This window comes from Lampetra planeri, chromosome 25 (genome assembly GCF_965212315.1).
Source record: "Lampetra planeri chromosome 25, kcLamPlan1.2.h2, whole genome shotgun sequence".
Taxonomy (NCBI): domain Eukaryota; kingdom Metazoa; phylum Chordata; class Hyperoartia; order Petromyzontiformes; family Petromyzontidae; genus Lampetra; species Lampetra planeri.
The window spans coordinates 9,125,760-9,144,351 of NC_136131.1; the positions used below are offsets into that span (position 1 = coordinate 9,125,760).

At 45.7% G+C, this 18,592-nt stretch overlaps 1 protein-coding gene across 1 annotated transcript; it reads left to right on the forward strand.

Moving 5' to 3' along the window:
- Positions 1-990: 990 nt before the first annotated feature.
- On the forward strand, positions 991-13,899 carry SNAPC1 (small nuclear RNA activating complex polypeptide 1). Its single transcript, XM_078606243.1, has 11 exons — positions 991-1,105; positions 2,448-2,723; positions 3,735-3,894; positions 4,853-4,993; positions 5,572-5,694; positions 8,248-8,412; positions 9,913-9,999; positions 10,136-10,198; positions 10,356-10,473; positions 10,997-11,128; positions 11,682-13,899. The coding sequence occupies exons 2-11, from the start codon at positions 2,596-2,598 to the stop codon at positions 11,720-11,722; spliced, it is 1,158 nt and encodes a 385-aa protein (XP_078462369.1). The 5' UTR covers positions 991-1,105; positions 2,448-2,595; the 3' UTR covers positions 11,723-13,899.
- Positions 13,900-18,592: the final 4,693 nt, after the last annotated feature.

An 18,592-nucleotide genomic window follows, 5' to 3' on the forward strand; every position in this document is an offset into this window, starting at 1 on the left:
ACAAAGTAGCTAATGTGGAAATGTATAGCAGCAAAATCATCTAAATATCATAAACGCTTGTTACCAAATGTGGAGGGAAAAACCCGGTAGGACCCGGAAAACATTTCCACGTAAATTCGGGGAGAGACGCGCAAATTCCAAATATACAGGCGGATTCATGTTACAGGATAACATGAACCCGCGACAGAACGAAATATTATGTTACTGCAGAAGGAATCAAATCAGTTTCATTAATTAGGTATAGCCCTGTGAGCCATTCGGCTCTTGAATCGGGTGCAACAAAACAAAAAACAAAATCAGGGTCGAGGGGCGGCCGAAAGTGGCCTTTTTCAATCCACAAATCGCCTCTTTAGATCCAAAAGTTAGGTGACAGGAGTCACTTAATCGAAGTTGTATTCGGAATGTCGCAGCTTGATCCACGTTCGATCCGTGATTGAACACAGAGACACGGGGAGTGAAATCGGTCGATTGGAAGTTTTCGTGACTGCAGGAATCCATCCTCTTTGGTTCTTTCGGTAAAGTCACGTAGGAATAATAATAATAAAATAATAATAAATGAAAATAACTAACTTAAATTGAATTTAAAATAACTAAATTTAATTTAGTTTAGTTATTTTCATTTGTTATTTTTATTTTATTATTATTTTACCTACGTGATTTTACCGAAAGAACCTAAGAGAAATAATAATAAAATAAAAATAAATGAAAATGACTAAATTACATTTAATTTAAAATAACAAAATTACATTTAATTTAAAATAAAATGTAATTTAGTTATTTTCATTTATTATTTTATCATTATTATTTTACCTACGTGACTTTACCGAAAGAACCTAAGAGAAATAATAATAAAATAATAAATGAAAATAACTAAATTAAATTTAGTTATTTTCATTCATCATTATTTTATTATTATTTTTTCCTACGTGACTTTACCGAAAGAACCTAAGAGAACATACTTTACGTGACGCGAGGTTCAGACAGAGGCGATTTCCCTGCGGTCGTGACGGAGGCTTCTCGGACAAGCGCTGTGGTCTCAGATCAACAAACATTTCCCGCCATACGCCACCGTTCACATGCCGGAAAACGACACCTGCATCGCTGCGTAAGCCTAAACGCTCCTACGTGTTTTATTGAGATGTTAACGAGCAATATTTCACGTATGTTTACCAATGAACGAGAGATGTGTGCTTAAATTGAGCGCGAAAGGAATGAGCTTTGCATTGCTTAGGCCCTATGCGGCCTAGCTAGTCTAGTACTGCTATATGTTGCATTAGTGCGAGTGCAACTTTATTATCTTCTTGGTTCTTTCGGTAAAGTCACGCAGAATGGAATAAATAAAAATAAAACGTAATAAAATATGATGTTTTATTTTCATTATTTCCATTCTACGTGACTTTACCGAAAGAACCAAGAAGATGAATCCCTGCAGTCACGAAAGCTTTAAATCGAAACTTTATTATCGTTATTACATTTATAGCATTGCAGTTTATTCTTGCGTCGTTTCCCTCATGGGGTTAGTGACATCTCCGCTTTGTGCAAGAATAGTACCGTACACGTTGGGCGGACACCGCTAAGAGTATTGCGATCCTTTATGGCAGGGCTATAGGGCCTATCCCTCACCCCGCACTATTGTTTTGCGGTATTAAGTTACGCATTTTAGTGGTACGGGCACTCGTTTCACTACAGTATTGGAATTAAATAACGTGCGAGTCACCCTTCCTTTGAAACAAAAATAACGATTTATTTGCGAAGAAAGTTCAGTCAAAAGTCGCCGATTTCCATTGACAAATAGCGTTGGCAGTCAATGGGCCGTGTTCGTTGTGGGCAGTAGAGGGCATCGTCTCAACCCCGTTGTTGTACTGCTCCTCTATGGCTCGGCGTCGTTCCCGGCCCGCCTTCAGCAACCCGCACACTCACCAGCGTGGCGAAGACTGACACGGCGCGTGGATCGAACGCCGTGTTTACACTCGTACATCACGGACGGCACTTAATTAAAACCCAAAATTTTTGGTTTGAAGCTTTCGTGACCTCAGGGATTCATATTCTTGGTTCTTTCGGTAAAGTCACGTAGAAGGGAAATAATAAAGTAAGAAAAATATAAAACAATAACAATTATCACGACGTTTCGACTGCAGCACTAGCAATCATCATCAGGTGTGAAATCCACAGCAAGAAAATTTGAAAAAAGTGGCGTTTTTTTCAAATGATTGCTTGTGTTGCAGTCGAAACGTCGTGAGAATTTTTATTGTTTATATTTATATTATTTTATTATTTCCCTTCTACGTGACTTTACCGAAAGAACCAAGAATACAAAACCCAAAACCTTAACCGAACATTATTTGATTGACACCCGGGCATGGCTGTCTCGCTGCTGATGTTCCGCGGCTGACATAACGAAGACGCGTATCCCATCGCGAGCTGACGCATTCCTGTTTTTGCCACAGTTGCGGGTCTTTTCCCGGCGGTCATTGCCACAGCCGAGGACACGACGAAGATCTTCCGTGAGCACGCTGCTCTCAAGGCCACCCGAGTTCCACGTGGGGGTTCCTCCCGCGACTGCCCCCCACCTCTGCTGGAACCTCTCGCACGGCGATGGCCGGAGCGGCTGGGTCCCGCGGGGACTGCGAGCAGCTCCTCGATCGCTTCCGTCGCACCGACAGCGTGCGCTACGAGGACTTCGCGGCCGTGTGGCGCGACATGAACTTCTCGCTCATTCACCAGTGAGAGCCTCACACACACTCGTCCACCAGTGAAGGCCTCACTCGCTCGTCCACCAGTGAAGGCCTCACTCGCTCGTCCACCAGTGAAGGCCTCACTCGCTCGTCCACCAGTGAAGGCCTCACACTCGCTCGTCCACCAGTGAGGCCCTCACTCGCTCGTCCACCAGTGAAGGCCTCACTCGCTCGTTCACCAGTGAGGGCCTCACTCGCTCGTTCACCAGTGAAGGCCTCACTCACTCGTTCACCAGTGAGGGCCTCACTCGCTCGTTCACCAGTGAGGCCCTCACTCGCTCGTCCACCAGTGAAGGCCTCACTCGCTCGTTCACCAGTGAGGCCCTCACTCGCTCGTCCACCAGTGAAGGCCTCACTCGCTCGTTCACCAGTGAGGCCCTCACTCGCTCGTTCACCAGTGAAGGCCTCACACTCGCTCGTCCACCAGTGAAGGCCTCACTCACTCGTTCACCAGTGAGGCCCTCACTCGCTCGTCCACCAGTGAAGGCCTCACACTCGCTCGTCCACCAGTGAAGGCCTCACTCGCTCGTTCACCAGTGAGGCCCTCACTCGCTCGTCCACCAGTGAGGCCCTCACTCGCTCGTTCACCAGTGAGGCCCTCACTCGCTCGTTCACCAGTGAGAGCCTCACACTCCCTCGCCCACCAGTGAGGCCCTCACACTCGCTCGTTCACCAGTGAGGCCCTCACTCGCTTGTCCACCAGTGAGGCCCTCACTCGCTCGTCCACCAGTGAGGCCCTCACTCGCTCGTTCACCAGTGAGAGTCTCACACTCGCTCATTCACTAGTGAGGCCCTCACACTTCGCTCGTCCATCAGTGAGGCCCTCACAATAATTGTGTTTTCATAGCCTTAATTTCCATGATTTGCATTGTCTTTGTTTTATTCGTGAGATTCCTCATCCCCATCACCCTGGATAAACACGAGTAGACTGTAAGTGCGTGTGCAATGCGAGTCACATCTGCGTGTGTTCACATCTGCGTGGCACCGTGCTGTGTGCAGTGGCTTTGTGAAGGACCAGGATCGCAAGGAGTTCACGGAGGAGCTGATTCTGCTCGCCTCGCAGTACATGTCCCCCATCTACAGCTTCCAGGTGCGTGTGGGGGCGCTGTACCTGCTGTACGCCATCTACCACACGCAGCTGTGCCAACCAAGACGCAAGGCAAGGCTCACAATCAACGTGCCAATAGACACCTTCCTTGGTACTTGTAGTTAACTTTCGGTTATCATTGGGTGCATTATCCGGTAGGCCGGTTAACTGTTTTTGCCAAAAAATGTATTATGTTTTTTATGCTCGTTGATTTTATTTTGTATGCATGTATGTTGAACCTCTTCTGCACCGTACGTAGCCAACCATGCTAATCGGAGGTGCTTTAAGCTACTCCCCACTTGTATGACATGATCAACCACCCACCACAACCTCACATGGTGGTAGGGGGGGGGGAGCATCGTTCAGAAGTGAATGGCCAAACGGGACGAATATGTATGTTCTTTGAATGTGCATTCAAGCGCAGCCATTTTTGAAAATCATAGCCTTCAACTTGTAATGCGCACAGTATTCACTCGCCCTCGAAGAGAAACAATGACTCAGAGATGTGAGGAATCACAGACAAGCGGGAAGGCAGCCACACGGTGAGCCGGCACTAAAACTTGCCCAAGCTCTGCCGTCCTTCATCATTAGATCTCCTTTGCCAGTACCAAAATATAATAATAGGTTTTTTCCCCTTTTTTTGAGCCCTCATTACTTTGATAGTGCATTGTCTTTGAGCTGTATGCCTTTTGGCGTCATCTGGTCGAGCACCAATTTAGACGAGGCTCAAAAGAAAGCTGTCTCTGGTGTGGACCAATCAGTTTCAAGGACAATGCATATATTATCAGAGTGTTTTTTTGTTTGCATTTTGACTGCAAGTATTGTGGCTAATGCAGACATGAATCCTTGTAAAAAGGTTTCAGTTTTGTTGGCAGAAAAAAGGGGAAAACCCCTATTATTATACTCTTCTGTCCTCTTTATATGAAGATGTTCTCGGCCATTTAATGCATGTTTACGCGTGGGAGGAAACCGGATTGCCTGCCGAAAACCCACGCGTGTGAGACACTTTAAATGGAAGCCTTTGCTGCAGATTCGCTTGGCGCTGAAAGAATGGGACGACCTGAGCAAGCTGTACCAGGAGATCGTGGAGCAAGAGCACTATGACGCCGACTACATCTACCGCTCTCTCTGTGACCAACACGCCTTCCACTACACCGCCTTGCCTGCACCGGTGCGGTCCCCCGAAACACACACACCGACACAGTGCACGTCGGGCCAGACGAGAGTGAAACCAACAAGATAGATGGTACAAATGAGAAAAAAAATGTAATTCTTGAATAATTATTCGTGAAGCAAGTAATGACAATGAATTGCCACGATGAGCGTTACTTTTTATAGTTTCATTGCCCGCTTTCAGCTGTTGGGATATGACTCCATTTGGTCCTTCTACCATCTCTCTGTCCGTCGCTGCGTCTTGCAGATGAGATGGCTTCTGTCACGACAAATTTTTTGATACTTGACGTCCAGTCAGATTGTGGTCTTTCCCGTCCCCCGAGGACCTTCAAATGTTTCCTCCTTAATCAACATTTTTGCAGCGAGTCACCATTGCTTCTGGTCGCCTGTCCGAAATATTTTAATTTCCTATCCTTGACCTGACTGTAACGAATATTCTTCGTATACATCTATGCTTTTCAGGCCTCCTTGTTCGGGGCTTGCTTGTTGAAAAATAAAAATTGCTTTGATCAACAAAAACGTATGTGTAGCGTGCAGATAAGGTGACCTGCATCTCTGTTTAATATCTCAACACAGCTGATGTTCCGCATGGGGAAGATGCGGAAAGCAAACATATGGAAGGAGAAGATGAACGAGCATGGGGGTCTCCGACAGAACCACAACCGAGTCTCTGGTGTGGTGAGCACCGATGCCATGGAGGTGAGTGAACCCTCGATCGCTACTGGACAAGGTTCTTCAACTATATTCTCCAGTGGACCAAACAATAAATGAAACTATAAACTTTTTTACATTTTACCAGGTAAGGCCCACCCAGCTGTATAACTCTTTTTCACAAGTGTCGCAGGTTGGCAAGGTACACCATGGCAGATGGATCACACTGGGCCGTGGCATGTGGGCAAATTATTATAGGCCAGGGGTCGGAAAACCAAAACTATTTAAACAAATCTATGTTTTATTTTACCAGGTAAGGCAACCTGGACACAATTGATAGCCCAATGCAGTGGTTTATCATGTGGAAATTTATTGCAGCCAAATACTCTAAATGCGTGATGTTGATTCTAAATGTGGAGGGAAAAACCGGGGGACCAGGGAAAAAAATGTACGTGACCACGGGGAAAACATGCAAACTCCAAACATATAAGCGACAGGCTCAGGATCGAACCCACGCCTCCTGTATGTATACTAGGCGAGGTAGTTAACATCTTGCTACTGTGGTGACCTTTAAGGAACACGTGAATACAATTATCTCTACGTTTTAGGTGGCCCATATCTTAATAAAATTTGCGTGTCCTGCGGGCCACATGACGTCATGTGTCCTGTCTGCACACGTCATGATGTCATGTGACATCGCAACGCCATAACGTCTCTCTGCACGTGACCGCTAACCAACGCGCACCTCTTGTATTGAGGTCTCGCCTCACTTTGTCTCACTTTCACCTCGCTAATCAGTATCCCTTAAGTCTCAGGTGGCCATAGCTCGTTGGGCCACTCCAAAAGCCTGTGTGGCTCCCCCCGGGGGTCTTCACTTGAAGAGCCCTGCGGTGTGCATAATCACGACCACAAGTTGGGGGGCTGGCTGACTCTTCGACGAGGCAGGGAGGGGGTGGGGGGCAGCACGAGGGAGATTTCGGGGGTGGTGTCTGGCGAGCAGGACCTAGGTGACTTAGTCGTGTCGACTAGGAAAAGCGTGAACACCCTCTGTGTGCAGGTGCTGCAGCCGACGGGGTAATAAGGACGCGAGGTGGCTTAGTCTAACTCTGGAGGAGCTCTACTTGAAGGGATAAGGCACGAACGAGGTGGTTTATTTTTAATGCGGCAAGAGATGTAGGTTCAAATCTCAGCAGCAGATTGCATGGTACTTTATTTTACCCACCTCCTATGCTACAGTGTTGATGCTGTTTTAAACGTCAGTAATGTGTCCAGTGCATTATATGTGAGCATTTCGCCTTTTTAAAGGAATTGTGGAAATATTATGAGCTGGTGCGCACGAAAAATAATCGTGGTCTTTACGACAGACTGTAGTCTGATTGTATATGATGACACACTCCAGTCTGATTCTACTGAGAAGACATTATTGAGCCTGCTGGTTACAATTTACAACACATCTAATTTCCAAGAAGCGATGACCTATACGGAGGACAAGCCACGGGAGTGTGACTAGCCATGCAACCCAACTTATGGACCATTTTTAAATCCCCGGATTGCGCGCTCCTTCAACGGAGGAAGAATAGCAAAACCACACGAACTCTACTGAAGCTCTCTCATGGCTAGCAGACCTAGACATTGCCATTCGGTTTCCGAAAATGTTGCTGCCATTCGCAAGATTAGAATAGAATGACCTACACGCCTACATATAATCCATTCACACATTCGTACTTCCACATTGCAGCTGTGCCCACTGGGCAGACATTATCACGTTTTGTGCAAGCACCATAGTTATTGGAAAGGTCATTAACTAGGAAGTAATATATGCCTCACAGAGTCCGTGTTGTAAGTTGTAACAATTGCCGAACGTATTCAGTTGCATAACATCATTCTCAGGAGTTAGTATCTCATTTATGTCGGTGGACTGAATGGGCTAACTAGTTCATCAGTTGAATTTGCACTTTATCATCATCATCAGTCATGATCAGTTCACTGTTTGATGAAGGCCTCCCCAAACCATCGCTGTCTTTGGTCCTGCGATGCAACATTCCATAGAACAGTTGCACATTTGCCGATTTATTTTTATTAGCCACCACTAGAAATAATTGCACTCCGTGACAAAAGCATGATGATTCCACCAATGTCATCAATTAAAATACATTCTTACGCATTACAATGCATGCACTAATTGTGTATTATAGGACTAGCCTGTTTATGATTTTTTTTCTTCCAAATTGTATTCAAATTATATGCTAATGATACGCTTTAGGCCAGTGGAGCGAACAAGACTGCACAGACGAGACAAAACGAATGATAAAGACAATACAAACGGAGGTGATACAAATTCGACAAATGATTGCTTTGTGAATCGAACCGCAACCCCCGAATTATGCCACAGTTCATTGTCCCTTTGGTTGGTGAGGGGATGTGGAGGATAAATAGATGCGAACGGTTAAATGCATAAAACTCCGGTCTATTGCTAAGCGTGGTACATATGTATACATATATGTATGTTGAACTTCTTTCGCACAGTACGTAGCTAACCGTGCTAATTGGAGATGCGGTGGGGTGTCCCCCCCTCCCCCACCCGCCCCGACCTCTTGCCAGGAGCTACAGAATATCCACGAGCACTACCACCACATGAAGTGCGCCATCTCCACCAGCAAGTTGCAGCCGGACAAGAGCCTGAGCCTGGTGCGGGATGACATGCAGCGGGCGGTAAAGGACGCGCTTGCCACCTACCAGCTCTGGAGTGACGTGCGCGCGAGCAAGGTAAGGGGCAGCTCGGTCTAGTGGCGTAGCTGTCGAGTAGTGCGCAGGAGGTACAACTGCATCGACGGAATCTACGGTACTGGCGGACAGAGCGTGGTCTATTTTCTGAATGCGATGAGCTATAAAACTTGTTTCACAGATTTCGATTTAAAGCTTTCGTGACTGCAGGGATTCATCTTCTTGGTTCTGTCGGTAAAGTCACGTAGAATGGAAATAATAAAATAATAAAAATAAAACATAATAAAATAATTCTCACGACGTTTCGGCCACAACGCAAGCAGCCGTCCTCAGGTGAAGAACAGGTCTGTCGAGAAGACAGAGTTTGTTTCACCGATGTCCAGTCGGGGCACGTCATAACGTTACAACAACGAACAATACAAAAAAAACGTCATTCTTCCACCAGGGCCCATGGCAATCGCGCCACTCCACCGAACTTGCGTAGAACCCCGTAGGTTCACGCGGACCCATCGACATGCACAGTGGTGGCTCAGTTATCGAGTTTGCTGGCGACGCAACTGCACCGGCAACCCCACGGTGCCAGAGGGGGCCAGGGCTGGGGTACGAAGGTGGGGAAAGTGGATAGGGAATGGGGGAGTCCTCATTTTCATTTCTTCCTCCAGGGCCCATGTCAACGACGCCACGCTCATGTGTTCACCAATCCCGTTTATCAAACCACTTGCCCGTATCCAATTGTCTGGCCGGCACGACGCAATCGTAAGACTTTTGTGCGAAGATTATTTTCTGGCTTGTCCTGCACATCCAGTTGGCCTGCTTGTTTAGGCGTGTCATTGTATGAATATATTTATTGAGGACTGATCAGATGCTTCTAAAGCTATGTTTATTTCTGTGTGTAAACATTTGAATGTAACAAAATACTTAATAAAAATTTGTATTTAAAGCTATCGTGACTGTAGGGATTCATATTCTTGGTTCTTTAGGTAAAGTCACGTAGAAGGGAAATAATAAAATAATAGAAATATTAAACAATACAAATTCTCACGACGTTTTGATTGCAACACAAGCAATCATCATCGGGTGTGAAATCCACAGCAATAAAATTTGAAACGTCGTGAGAATTTTTATAGTTTAATATTTTTATTATTTCCCTTCTACGTGACTTTACCGAAGGAAGCAAGAATAAAAATGCTTAATTGTTTAAATAATTAGCCACCGAGTAAGTAAATGAAAATCATGTAGTTTGATTTAAATATTGGTGAGTAACGGTAGCATTATGGTTAGTGCACTTCATTGAACCAAGTGGGCTGAGTTCGATTCCTGGCAAGTGGCATCTGAGTCAGTCCTGAACCCACCCCGTTTCACTAACCCACAATCACTAGCACGGTGAAGCGTGACCAACATGGCGTGGGAAGGCCTTCGTCTGGCAGTGGATTTTCGTTGATTCTCAACATACAGAAAATGTGTTTTTTTTGGTTTTTCATACGTTGTTGTTCATTTGCAATATGTCATCGTGTTGGTGAGTTAATTTTATTTCAATTCTAGAAACCTAGAGCCGCCTCCACGGGGAAGTCAACTGAAAGGAATGCGGAGGACAAGGAAAGACATTCGTATGAGGAAGACGATGCAGTGGTACGTTAGTTAAATGATCATCACAGTTACTTACAAGTCAATCAAGTGCTCCACTGTGTAGCCTGAACAGTGTAAAGCATTCTGTTGTGAAGCGACGACCGTAGTTTCACAATGAATACACTTAATTTATTTACAGGGTTGTTCCAGAGCCGAAAAATTAGCAGCCATCAAAAACAAGTCCTACAACAATCCAACAAAGGTAAGAACTGAGCCTGACACATTACAACACGTATAAGAATTTATCATAACGATGGTGCTCATGGTCGTGACCCTGAGCGATGCGGGGGGTTCCACTCTTCATTGCTTTTTGACTTTCAAAAAATGAATAATCCTTTCTCCTCCCACCCTCCCTTAAGGCCCCCCGTTCACGCAGGCATCGGCAAACTGAAATCAACTCATCGGAGGACGACCGCAGGAAACACGACTCGCCACGGAGAAAGCGGCCCAGGAGTGGATCTCTCACACCGAGGCCAGGTGCCCTCTCACGAGACAAAGAATCCATCTCGATTTAAAGCTTTCCTGACTGCAGGGATTCATCTTCTTGGTTCTTTCGGTAAAGTCGCGTAGAAGGGAAATAATAAAATAAAAAATATAATGCATAATAATGAAATAATCAAATAAAACATTTTAGTTGTGTTTTATTTATTTTATTTTATTATTATTAAAATTCTTATTCAAATAATAAAAATTAAACATTTTTATTATGTTTTAATTTAATTATTTCATAATTATTATGTTTTATTTTTATTATTTTCCTTCTACGTGACTTTACTGAAAGAACCAAGAAGAAAAAAAGAATCCATCCTTAGCTCTTGCAGAGCGGAGAGCGAACCCCCTGCACGTTAGACAACGACTCCATGGAAGTGGGCATTACAGAACCACTTCTGAGATGTCTTCAAGTTAGCACTAAATCACACAGTTTGGGGAGGGGGGGGGCGGTGGTGGGGAACGGTCAGCAGGACTCACTCGCTCACGCCGGCTGTCTTCCCCCACACAGCTGGAGCGGCGAGCCACTTGGCGGATGACTGCGACGGCGTCGAGGAGGATACTCCGACCCCACCGAGCGATCTGCTGAGCATGCCGGTCATCGAGGAGGAGCTCGAGGGGAAGGTGACGGCGGGCACTGAAGGTGTGTTAACCCCCGGACGGTGTTCCTCCCTCGGTGGATCGCTAAGATAAAACCGCGCGATGTTGGGCACGGAGTGGAAACGTTTCGCTCCACGGGCTGGGAGCTTCGTCAGAGGCTGAAGTGGAACGTCGGACGTTGTGCCGAGCAGCGCGCAGTGCAAACCGAGAATGAAGCGAGAGAGCTGTTACCACGCAATCGTGGAATTCTACACAGTAGTAACACAAACTGAGCTTCAGATAAGGGTTTATGTCTGAGTAATTGACATCCAAATTTTGACACTGAGTTAAATATATTTTCGTCAGGTAAAATGCAACATTACCTTGAAGTCATGAGTATTTGAATAAATAATCTTAAACAACTTATGGGGTATGCATTAATATTAGAGCCTTGCATTTTAACTGCGACATTACTTCGAATGTTTAATAATATTTCCCCAAAGCTATTCCCCCTGAAGATACTCCCTTGGCAAATTGTCTAAAAGTTTTACGTTCTTTGAACAGGAAAAAAACAAATTCCGCTTAATTTAACGCCGGTTTCCGTTTGTCTATTGCAGCTGCGATGCAACCATCAAAAAAGAGACAAAAGACAAAGTGACTTCATCAACATCGCCAATTCTGTTGTCGTCACCGATCACCAATGACAGGCACCTGTGGAGTCCCACACTAACGTGAAGCAACGTCGTCGTCATCGTCAGCCGCCGTCCATCGCTTGACGAATGCCTCCCCCACTCCATCGTCCCTCCTCTGTGGGCTTGCGATGCCACAATCCATCTCGCTGCTGCGCACGAGCTGATTTCATCGCTCCGTTTCCACAGTCGTGTGCGTACTATCTCGGGGCGTGTCCACACCCTTCGACTTCCACTCCACCGTTAGTCTCATCTGTCAGCCCGTTGTCCCCTCTCACCATGACGTGTCCTGCCCAAGCCCACCGAATGTTCTGAGCGGTCGATACGATGCCTCTGATTTGTGTTTACCCCCAGGACGCATCTGTTTCTCTTTCGTTCTCTCGGTGTCATTCCAAACATGCATCTCACCTCTGTGGTTATATTCCATCTAATAGTTCAGTTTACATGGTTCTGATGCATATGTCATAGCTGGCATTACCCACTGATTCAAAAGCATCTTCAGACACACTGCTATATTGATTTTTGTCATCAAAGTTCGTTATTCTAAGGAAGTGTTTTTGGTTGCAAGGCCCGCGGGCCACTGGCGGCCCCTGGCGGCCTTTAGTGCGGCCCCCACAGACAATACACAAATAGTGAAAAGACCCCTTGCAGGCAGTGTGGCGGCCCTCACTGATGATATGCTATGGTTGTTTCGGTGAAGTCACGTAGATAGAAGAAAAAATAATAACAATAAAAAATGAAAATAAAGTTAATAAAAAAGAATAATACAAATATCATGACGTTTTCATAGCAACACAAGCAATCGGATTTTTTTTTCTCAGACGATTGCTTGTGTTGTGATCGAAAGGTCGTGATATTTTGTATTATTTTATTCACTTTATTTTCATTTTTTTTTTATAATTTTTTCTGTCTACATGACTTAACCGAAAGAACCATAGAATATGAATTCCTGCAGTCACGGAAGTTTTAAGTCAAAATAAAGCTCACCTGTGTTTTATCAGTGCAAGCGGCTCCCCTCTAAAAGTGAATGAAGAACACTGCTGTCAGGCACTCCTTCCTGGTCTCGTTTGCATTTTAATGTTTACATTTTTAATCCCAGTCCGCTGTCCATAACTGCCTTCAGTATACTCGTTCTGCTGTTTTCCAGTTAACTCCCTCCATCTCGCCTGTTATGCAAGACGTATTGCAAATTAGTTTTCATCAGAGTATTAACCAGCTCAGATGTGTTGATGACAGTCGTGGTAACAGTGGGAATGAATTACATTAAATGATTGAAAGGAACAAGGTTAAACTCTAGGCGATTACGAAGCAGCATGCAAATAATTCCGAAGAACGTTTCTACTATGCCGCCTGTATAAATATGTACATAGAAAAAGGAAACCAATTTTTGTCCACGTGTTTAAGGCACTTCAGCACTCTGTGCGTCTGCAAATCTATATTTGCGGTACCTCTGGTGTGCAGCATTCATATTTATGTTCGGCACCGAGTGATATTCTGGAGTGCAACGAAGTATCAATTATTACGTTGATGTCCGTTTTTGAACGAGCGATACCATGCATTGATTAGTTTTGTGCTGTTCAGAGTGCTTCGACATATTTCAACACTTGTATGAGACTATCGTTTTTATATTGGAAAAAGAACGGATAATACACTGTAACATGATGACAAATGTAATGTTAATAGCTTCACAAAGTCAACGAGTTTCCACTTGTTCACCATTGTTGTCAACGCGTGCCTGGAATCTTCTGCAGGTGGTCTCCAGAGCCACATTTCTTGTGGTATTGTTGCAAATTCTCAGAAGTGTTCACATGTTTTTGAAGCACCCTGTATGTGGTGGCGCAGCGGTGATATCGGTGAATGCACCGCACTATGAACCCGGCGATCTCAATTCAATTCCCGGCCGTGGGTAACAATTTGCCAATTACATCGAAATTGGTTTTGCACCCCCCTCCCCCTCCTCTAACCAGCTTGGTGAAGTATGGTCAAACAACCCCCATTGCCAATGTAGAGGTGAGAGTAATTCACCCAGCTGTAGATGGACAAAGAGCTGTAAGTTATTGTTTTTATATATTGTAATCGGTGCATATGATCCCTGCAATATCAACGACCGCGATGTTACAAAAATAAAGAATGTTCCTGAATTAAATCCTGGCACCCCTGACTAGTTTATCAACTCATTGCACTTACAGAGAGGAAGTAAATCATCGCATACCCCTCATCATCACACAAGCTGCCCAGCAGAGGGAGTGATTGTTATGCCTCGGCGTTGTGCGTTGCTTGGTTAAAAAAATAACCCTTTCAGCTTTGTCTTTTTGTTGTGTTTCACGAAATGAATGCCGAGAGTAATATTGTTTTTGTTGTATTGGTTGCATGCGTGTTTAACGTGCGTGGGTGTGTTTTCCAGCGTGTTTATCTTTGTTTTGGCTTTGCAAGGAAACGTTCAGTTGTTTTAGGAGGTCGTTGAAAAATGCTAACGAATTTAAGGAAATCATGAGTTTTGAAAGGGGGGAAAAAACCGCAGCCGAAAATGGGCCCAACTCCAGCAGGCGCGAGCTCCGTCCACCATAGGGCCTGAACAACATGAGTGGGGGGTGGGGGTACCTCTTCAAATTAAAAGTCACCAGCATCGGCACTGCCATGCACGAGAGCCGCCGGTACAGAAACAGGTGTTGGGGTGTTTATTTTGGAATGGAAACCGTGCTGGACTTTTAATTTAAACCCGTTGTGACTGCAAGTCTAGAGAGGGAGAGAAGCCGACAGCATGCGTCCGTTTGCAAAAAAAAAATTGAAAACAACCGTAGGCTTCAAATTAACGATTTTTAAAAGGCAACGTTACTAAGAAAACAATCGTCAAGGAAAAGTGAAAGTTGTAATTGCGATGGTGGTGCTATTGCGGGTGAGGGAGTAAATTGGCATGAAGCTGTGCAATAATGTTGGGGGTGGGTGGGGAGGGTTAAAATATGTATGATTAAAGCATGCGCTCCCGAACACTTAGGCTATTCATTACTCATCTTGTCATATTTCTCCATTATCCAGTTGTAAGTTTGGCTATCGATATTAAGTGCATAGGGTGTCGCGCATTGGTTAGCGCACTAAACACCCAGACTCCTAAAGTTTGATTCTGGGCCACGGATTACATAAGTGGAGGAGTACATCTGAACCCGTGATCGTTTTCCCTTCACCAACCCGCAAGATATTCTTGGTTCTTTCGGTAAAGTCACGTAGAAGAGAAACAATAAAATAGTAAAAAATATATAACAATAAAATTCTCACGACGTTTCGACTGCAACACCTGATGACGATTGCTTGTGTTGCAGTCGAAACGTGAGAATTTTATTGTTTTATATTTTTATTACTTTATTGTTTCCCTTCTACGTGACTTTACCGAAAGAACCAAGAATATGAATCCCTGCAGTCACGAAAGCTTTACATCAAAATTCAACCCGCAAGAGTTGCCCTTTACGCAACCCACGACGATGAGTATGGTGGCGAATGGCGAAACATGCCCCATAGACCGAGAGAGGCCTTCATCCAGCAGTGGATTGGCAAAGGGTTGCAAGCAAGTGTTACATAACATGGGTGAATTTTGTCAGTCTTGTGCCTACGTTGAGAGGTGCAGCAGGAGCCCTGCACTCCAGATAATTTATCAACCTCGATTTAAAGCTTTTAAAGCTTTCGTGACTGCAGGGATTCATCTTCTTGGTTCTTTCGGTAAAGGCACGTAGAAGGGAAGTAATACAATAATAAAAATAAAACAATAAAATAATTCTCACGACGTTTCGGCCACAACGCAAGCAGCCGTCCTCAGGTGAAGACCAGGTCTGTCGGGGAGACAGTTTCAGACGCTGTCTCCCCGACAGACCTGGTCTGCACCTGAGGACGGCTGCTTGCGTTGTGGCCGAAACGTCGTGAGAATTATTTAATTATGTTTCATTTTTATTATTTCATTACTTCCCTTCTACGTGACTTTACTGAAAGAACCAAGAATATTAATGTATCCGCTTCATCGTGCTGGAAGATTTTGGTTAACTTGTTTTGTTACATTACCAATGTTTGCGCCAGCTTTAGGAATCGCAAGACTCGGGTTTGTTTCGTAACTTTTCTTTTCTCGGTCTCCGAAGCCCCCAGAGTCTTTTTGTAAATGTAAAAAAAAGGAGCGGACGTGGCAACCCGAGGCCCCTCGTGTGTATGGGGGGTTTTTTTTCTTTCTCTGACATGAATTTCTCCTCCCAGCTGATGTTTTAAGTCACGTCTTGTCACTCTCATTTCCCCTTTACGGAGGTAGCCCTTTGTCCCCCAGTTAAAGATGTTCATTAATATCAAGGGAGCCGCGGCGCGCTTTAACCGTTACGCGTTTGGAGATTCCCCACTCCGAGACCACGTGCAAGTGAGCTGGGCCTTCTGCCTCGTAACCAATCAAAGCAGACCGCAAGGAAACTCTTAAACCCGTTGGGTGCATACCTCCCAGCTTGGGAATGGGACCACGTTGACGGACTACGCCCAATAGCTGTTTGCTAAACCAAACCTTTGTTTTGAATGTGCGCGTGTGGGTGTGTGTGTTCGTGTACGTATGGGGAGCGGATCGTGTAGCGGTTAGCGCGCTGCGCTACGAACCCGGGCTAACCGAGTTCGATTCCCGCTCACGGTCAACACCAGTGACGATTATCTGAACCGGTCCTGGGCCGCCTCCCCTAGGTCGACTCGGTCTCAAATGAGTACTTGGTGCCGTGCGTTGTTAACATCGGACGTGGTTTCTGGCCACCCACCCCCTCGTGTGCCGTTCCGGCTTTCATAGATACTCGCGAACAGCACTTGCCCCAACAGTCTGTTAAGGCTATACGGGTGATCTTTGTCTTATGTATGGGGAACGGTTGTGTAGCGGTTAGCGCGCTGCGCTACGAACCCGTGGCGCCCCGAGTTCCATTCCCGATCACGGCAAAAAAATCCCGTGACGATTCCTCGGTCGACTCAGCCTCAAATGAGTAAACCTGGTGCAGTGCGTAAAAGAAACATCATCACTGGGGAGACAAAGGCGATCGGGAGTTTTTTTTATTTATCCTGGCCACCCACTCGTGTACCATGCCGGCCTTCATAGGTGCTCGCGAACGGCAACTTGTCCCAAAAGTATGTTAAGGCTACACGGGAGGTGGCGGGGTGGAGGGGTCTTTGTCTTTTGCGCGTCCGTGGCGTGGCGTCGCGATGTTCTAGCTGGAGTGCGATGCGGGCGGTTTTTTGGTCTCCGTTCTCTCTCTCTGTGTGTCTCCCGCGCGGTGTTTTAGGGAGGGAGGCTTCTCGTGGCATTCCGCTGTGCAAACAAGTCCCTTAAAAGCAAAAAAATGGGGAGGGGGGGTTGATGGTTACGGTATTAGCGAAAGCATTCGAGCTCGCAGCGTAGATGGCCTCCCCTCTTATTTCTTGCCGTCATGTATACGCTTACAAGCGCCTGTCCTCCGCAGTCTAGACGGTGAAATGAGAGTGGGAGGCAGATTTTTTTCTTTTTTGGGCCGCTGCCCGCAACACAGCCAACTTCGCCTCCCATCCCCCACCAACTCTTTCCCCCCTCGCTTTCCACCCAACCTCTGGCTTCCAGCTCCTTGTCTCTCTCTCTCCACTCTCTCTCTACCCCCTCCCCTGCTCCCCGGCTCTCTGCCACTGCACTCTTGCCGCACGCACGCACGCACACACCCCCCACCAACCCTCCACTGGCCTCCCTTTATGCAACATTACACTGGGCTATATACCTCAACAACTTAAATGGCCGAAAGTTCAGACGGCAGGGAGAAATTCCAGCAACTGCCCGCGTGCGCGCGTGTGTGTATGTTATATATTTTGTCATCTTAACCCTGCGTCTCGGAACTCGTGCGTATCTGCCGTAAATATTTTGGCTAATTTCCACGGTAACGAAATTACCGCAGAACGCGATGATCGCACAATGTAAGGGCATGCGTCACTTTTGCCGCTTTTATAGTTTCGAAATTATTTGTTGACGGGGGGTGGCGGGTGAGTGGTTGGAGCCGGTGGTTTAGTGCGCTGCGTTGTGCACTCTGTTCCTCTTGAGTTCAATTCCCGGCGATGGAGAATCATCTTTAGCTGAACCAGTCCCTGGGTCGACGCCTTCACCAAACGACACTGACCAACGTCCCATTGACCTACAACGGCTCACACAGCGATGGATTTACAGAGGGTTTTATAAATGGTCTTAACACAGCAGGCTGGGGAGAAAGAAAAAAAAAACCTCTCCATCTTTCTTGTGATATCCTTGCCGAGGAAAGATTAATGTAATGTACATTTTTATTTTCAACTACATTTGACATTGTGTACTGTTTTGACATGTTTTTTTCAAACCCTACCACAGCTTAATTTCTGCACACTCCGGTGGCCAAGGTGTGAAAGGTGTAATGCTGCAATGATTTACGGATCGGCGCCTCTCAACGTTGCTCACGTTTGCCGTTCTGCACGCTGATCGGTTGCGATGGACGACTTCCATAACAACGAATAACCCACCCACTTAGGAGTTTTAACGTAAACAGACATTCAGCTTCAGGACCACTAATGGGTGATAATCAGTCGTCCAACAACTTAGCATTGGGACAACTCCTGTTCATTAAAACAGAATCGTGTACATCGAAATTAGGCTATACACAATATGGAGTGGTATATACTATAGCGGAGTGATGTACACACGTGGACTCTTTGGTTCTTTCGGTAAAGTCACGTAGGTATTAAATAACATAAATCACGACGTTTCGGGCGCAACACAAGCGTCCGTCATCAGGTGGTAAAGCATGGCCTGCTGCTGATGCAGACTGTTTTAAAACTGTCTTTCCGACAGACATGTT

Bases quoted from the DNA above. Each gene is read 5' to 3' on its own strand.
- SNAPC1 (XM_078606243.1), top strand. From the start codon at position 2,596: ATGGCCGGAGCGGCTGGGTCCCGCGGGGACTGCGAGCAGCTCCTCGAT. The intron at 8,413-9,912 runs GTAAGGGGCAGC...TTTCAATTCTAG, and splicing joins GTGACGTGCGCGCGAGCAAG to AAACCTAGAGCCGCCTCCAC. The intron at 10,474-10,996 runs GTGCCCTCTCAC...TCCCCCACACAG, and splicing joins ATCTCTCACACCGAGGCCAG to CTGGAGCGGCGAGCCACTTG.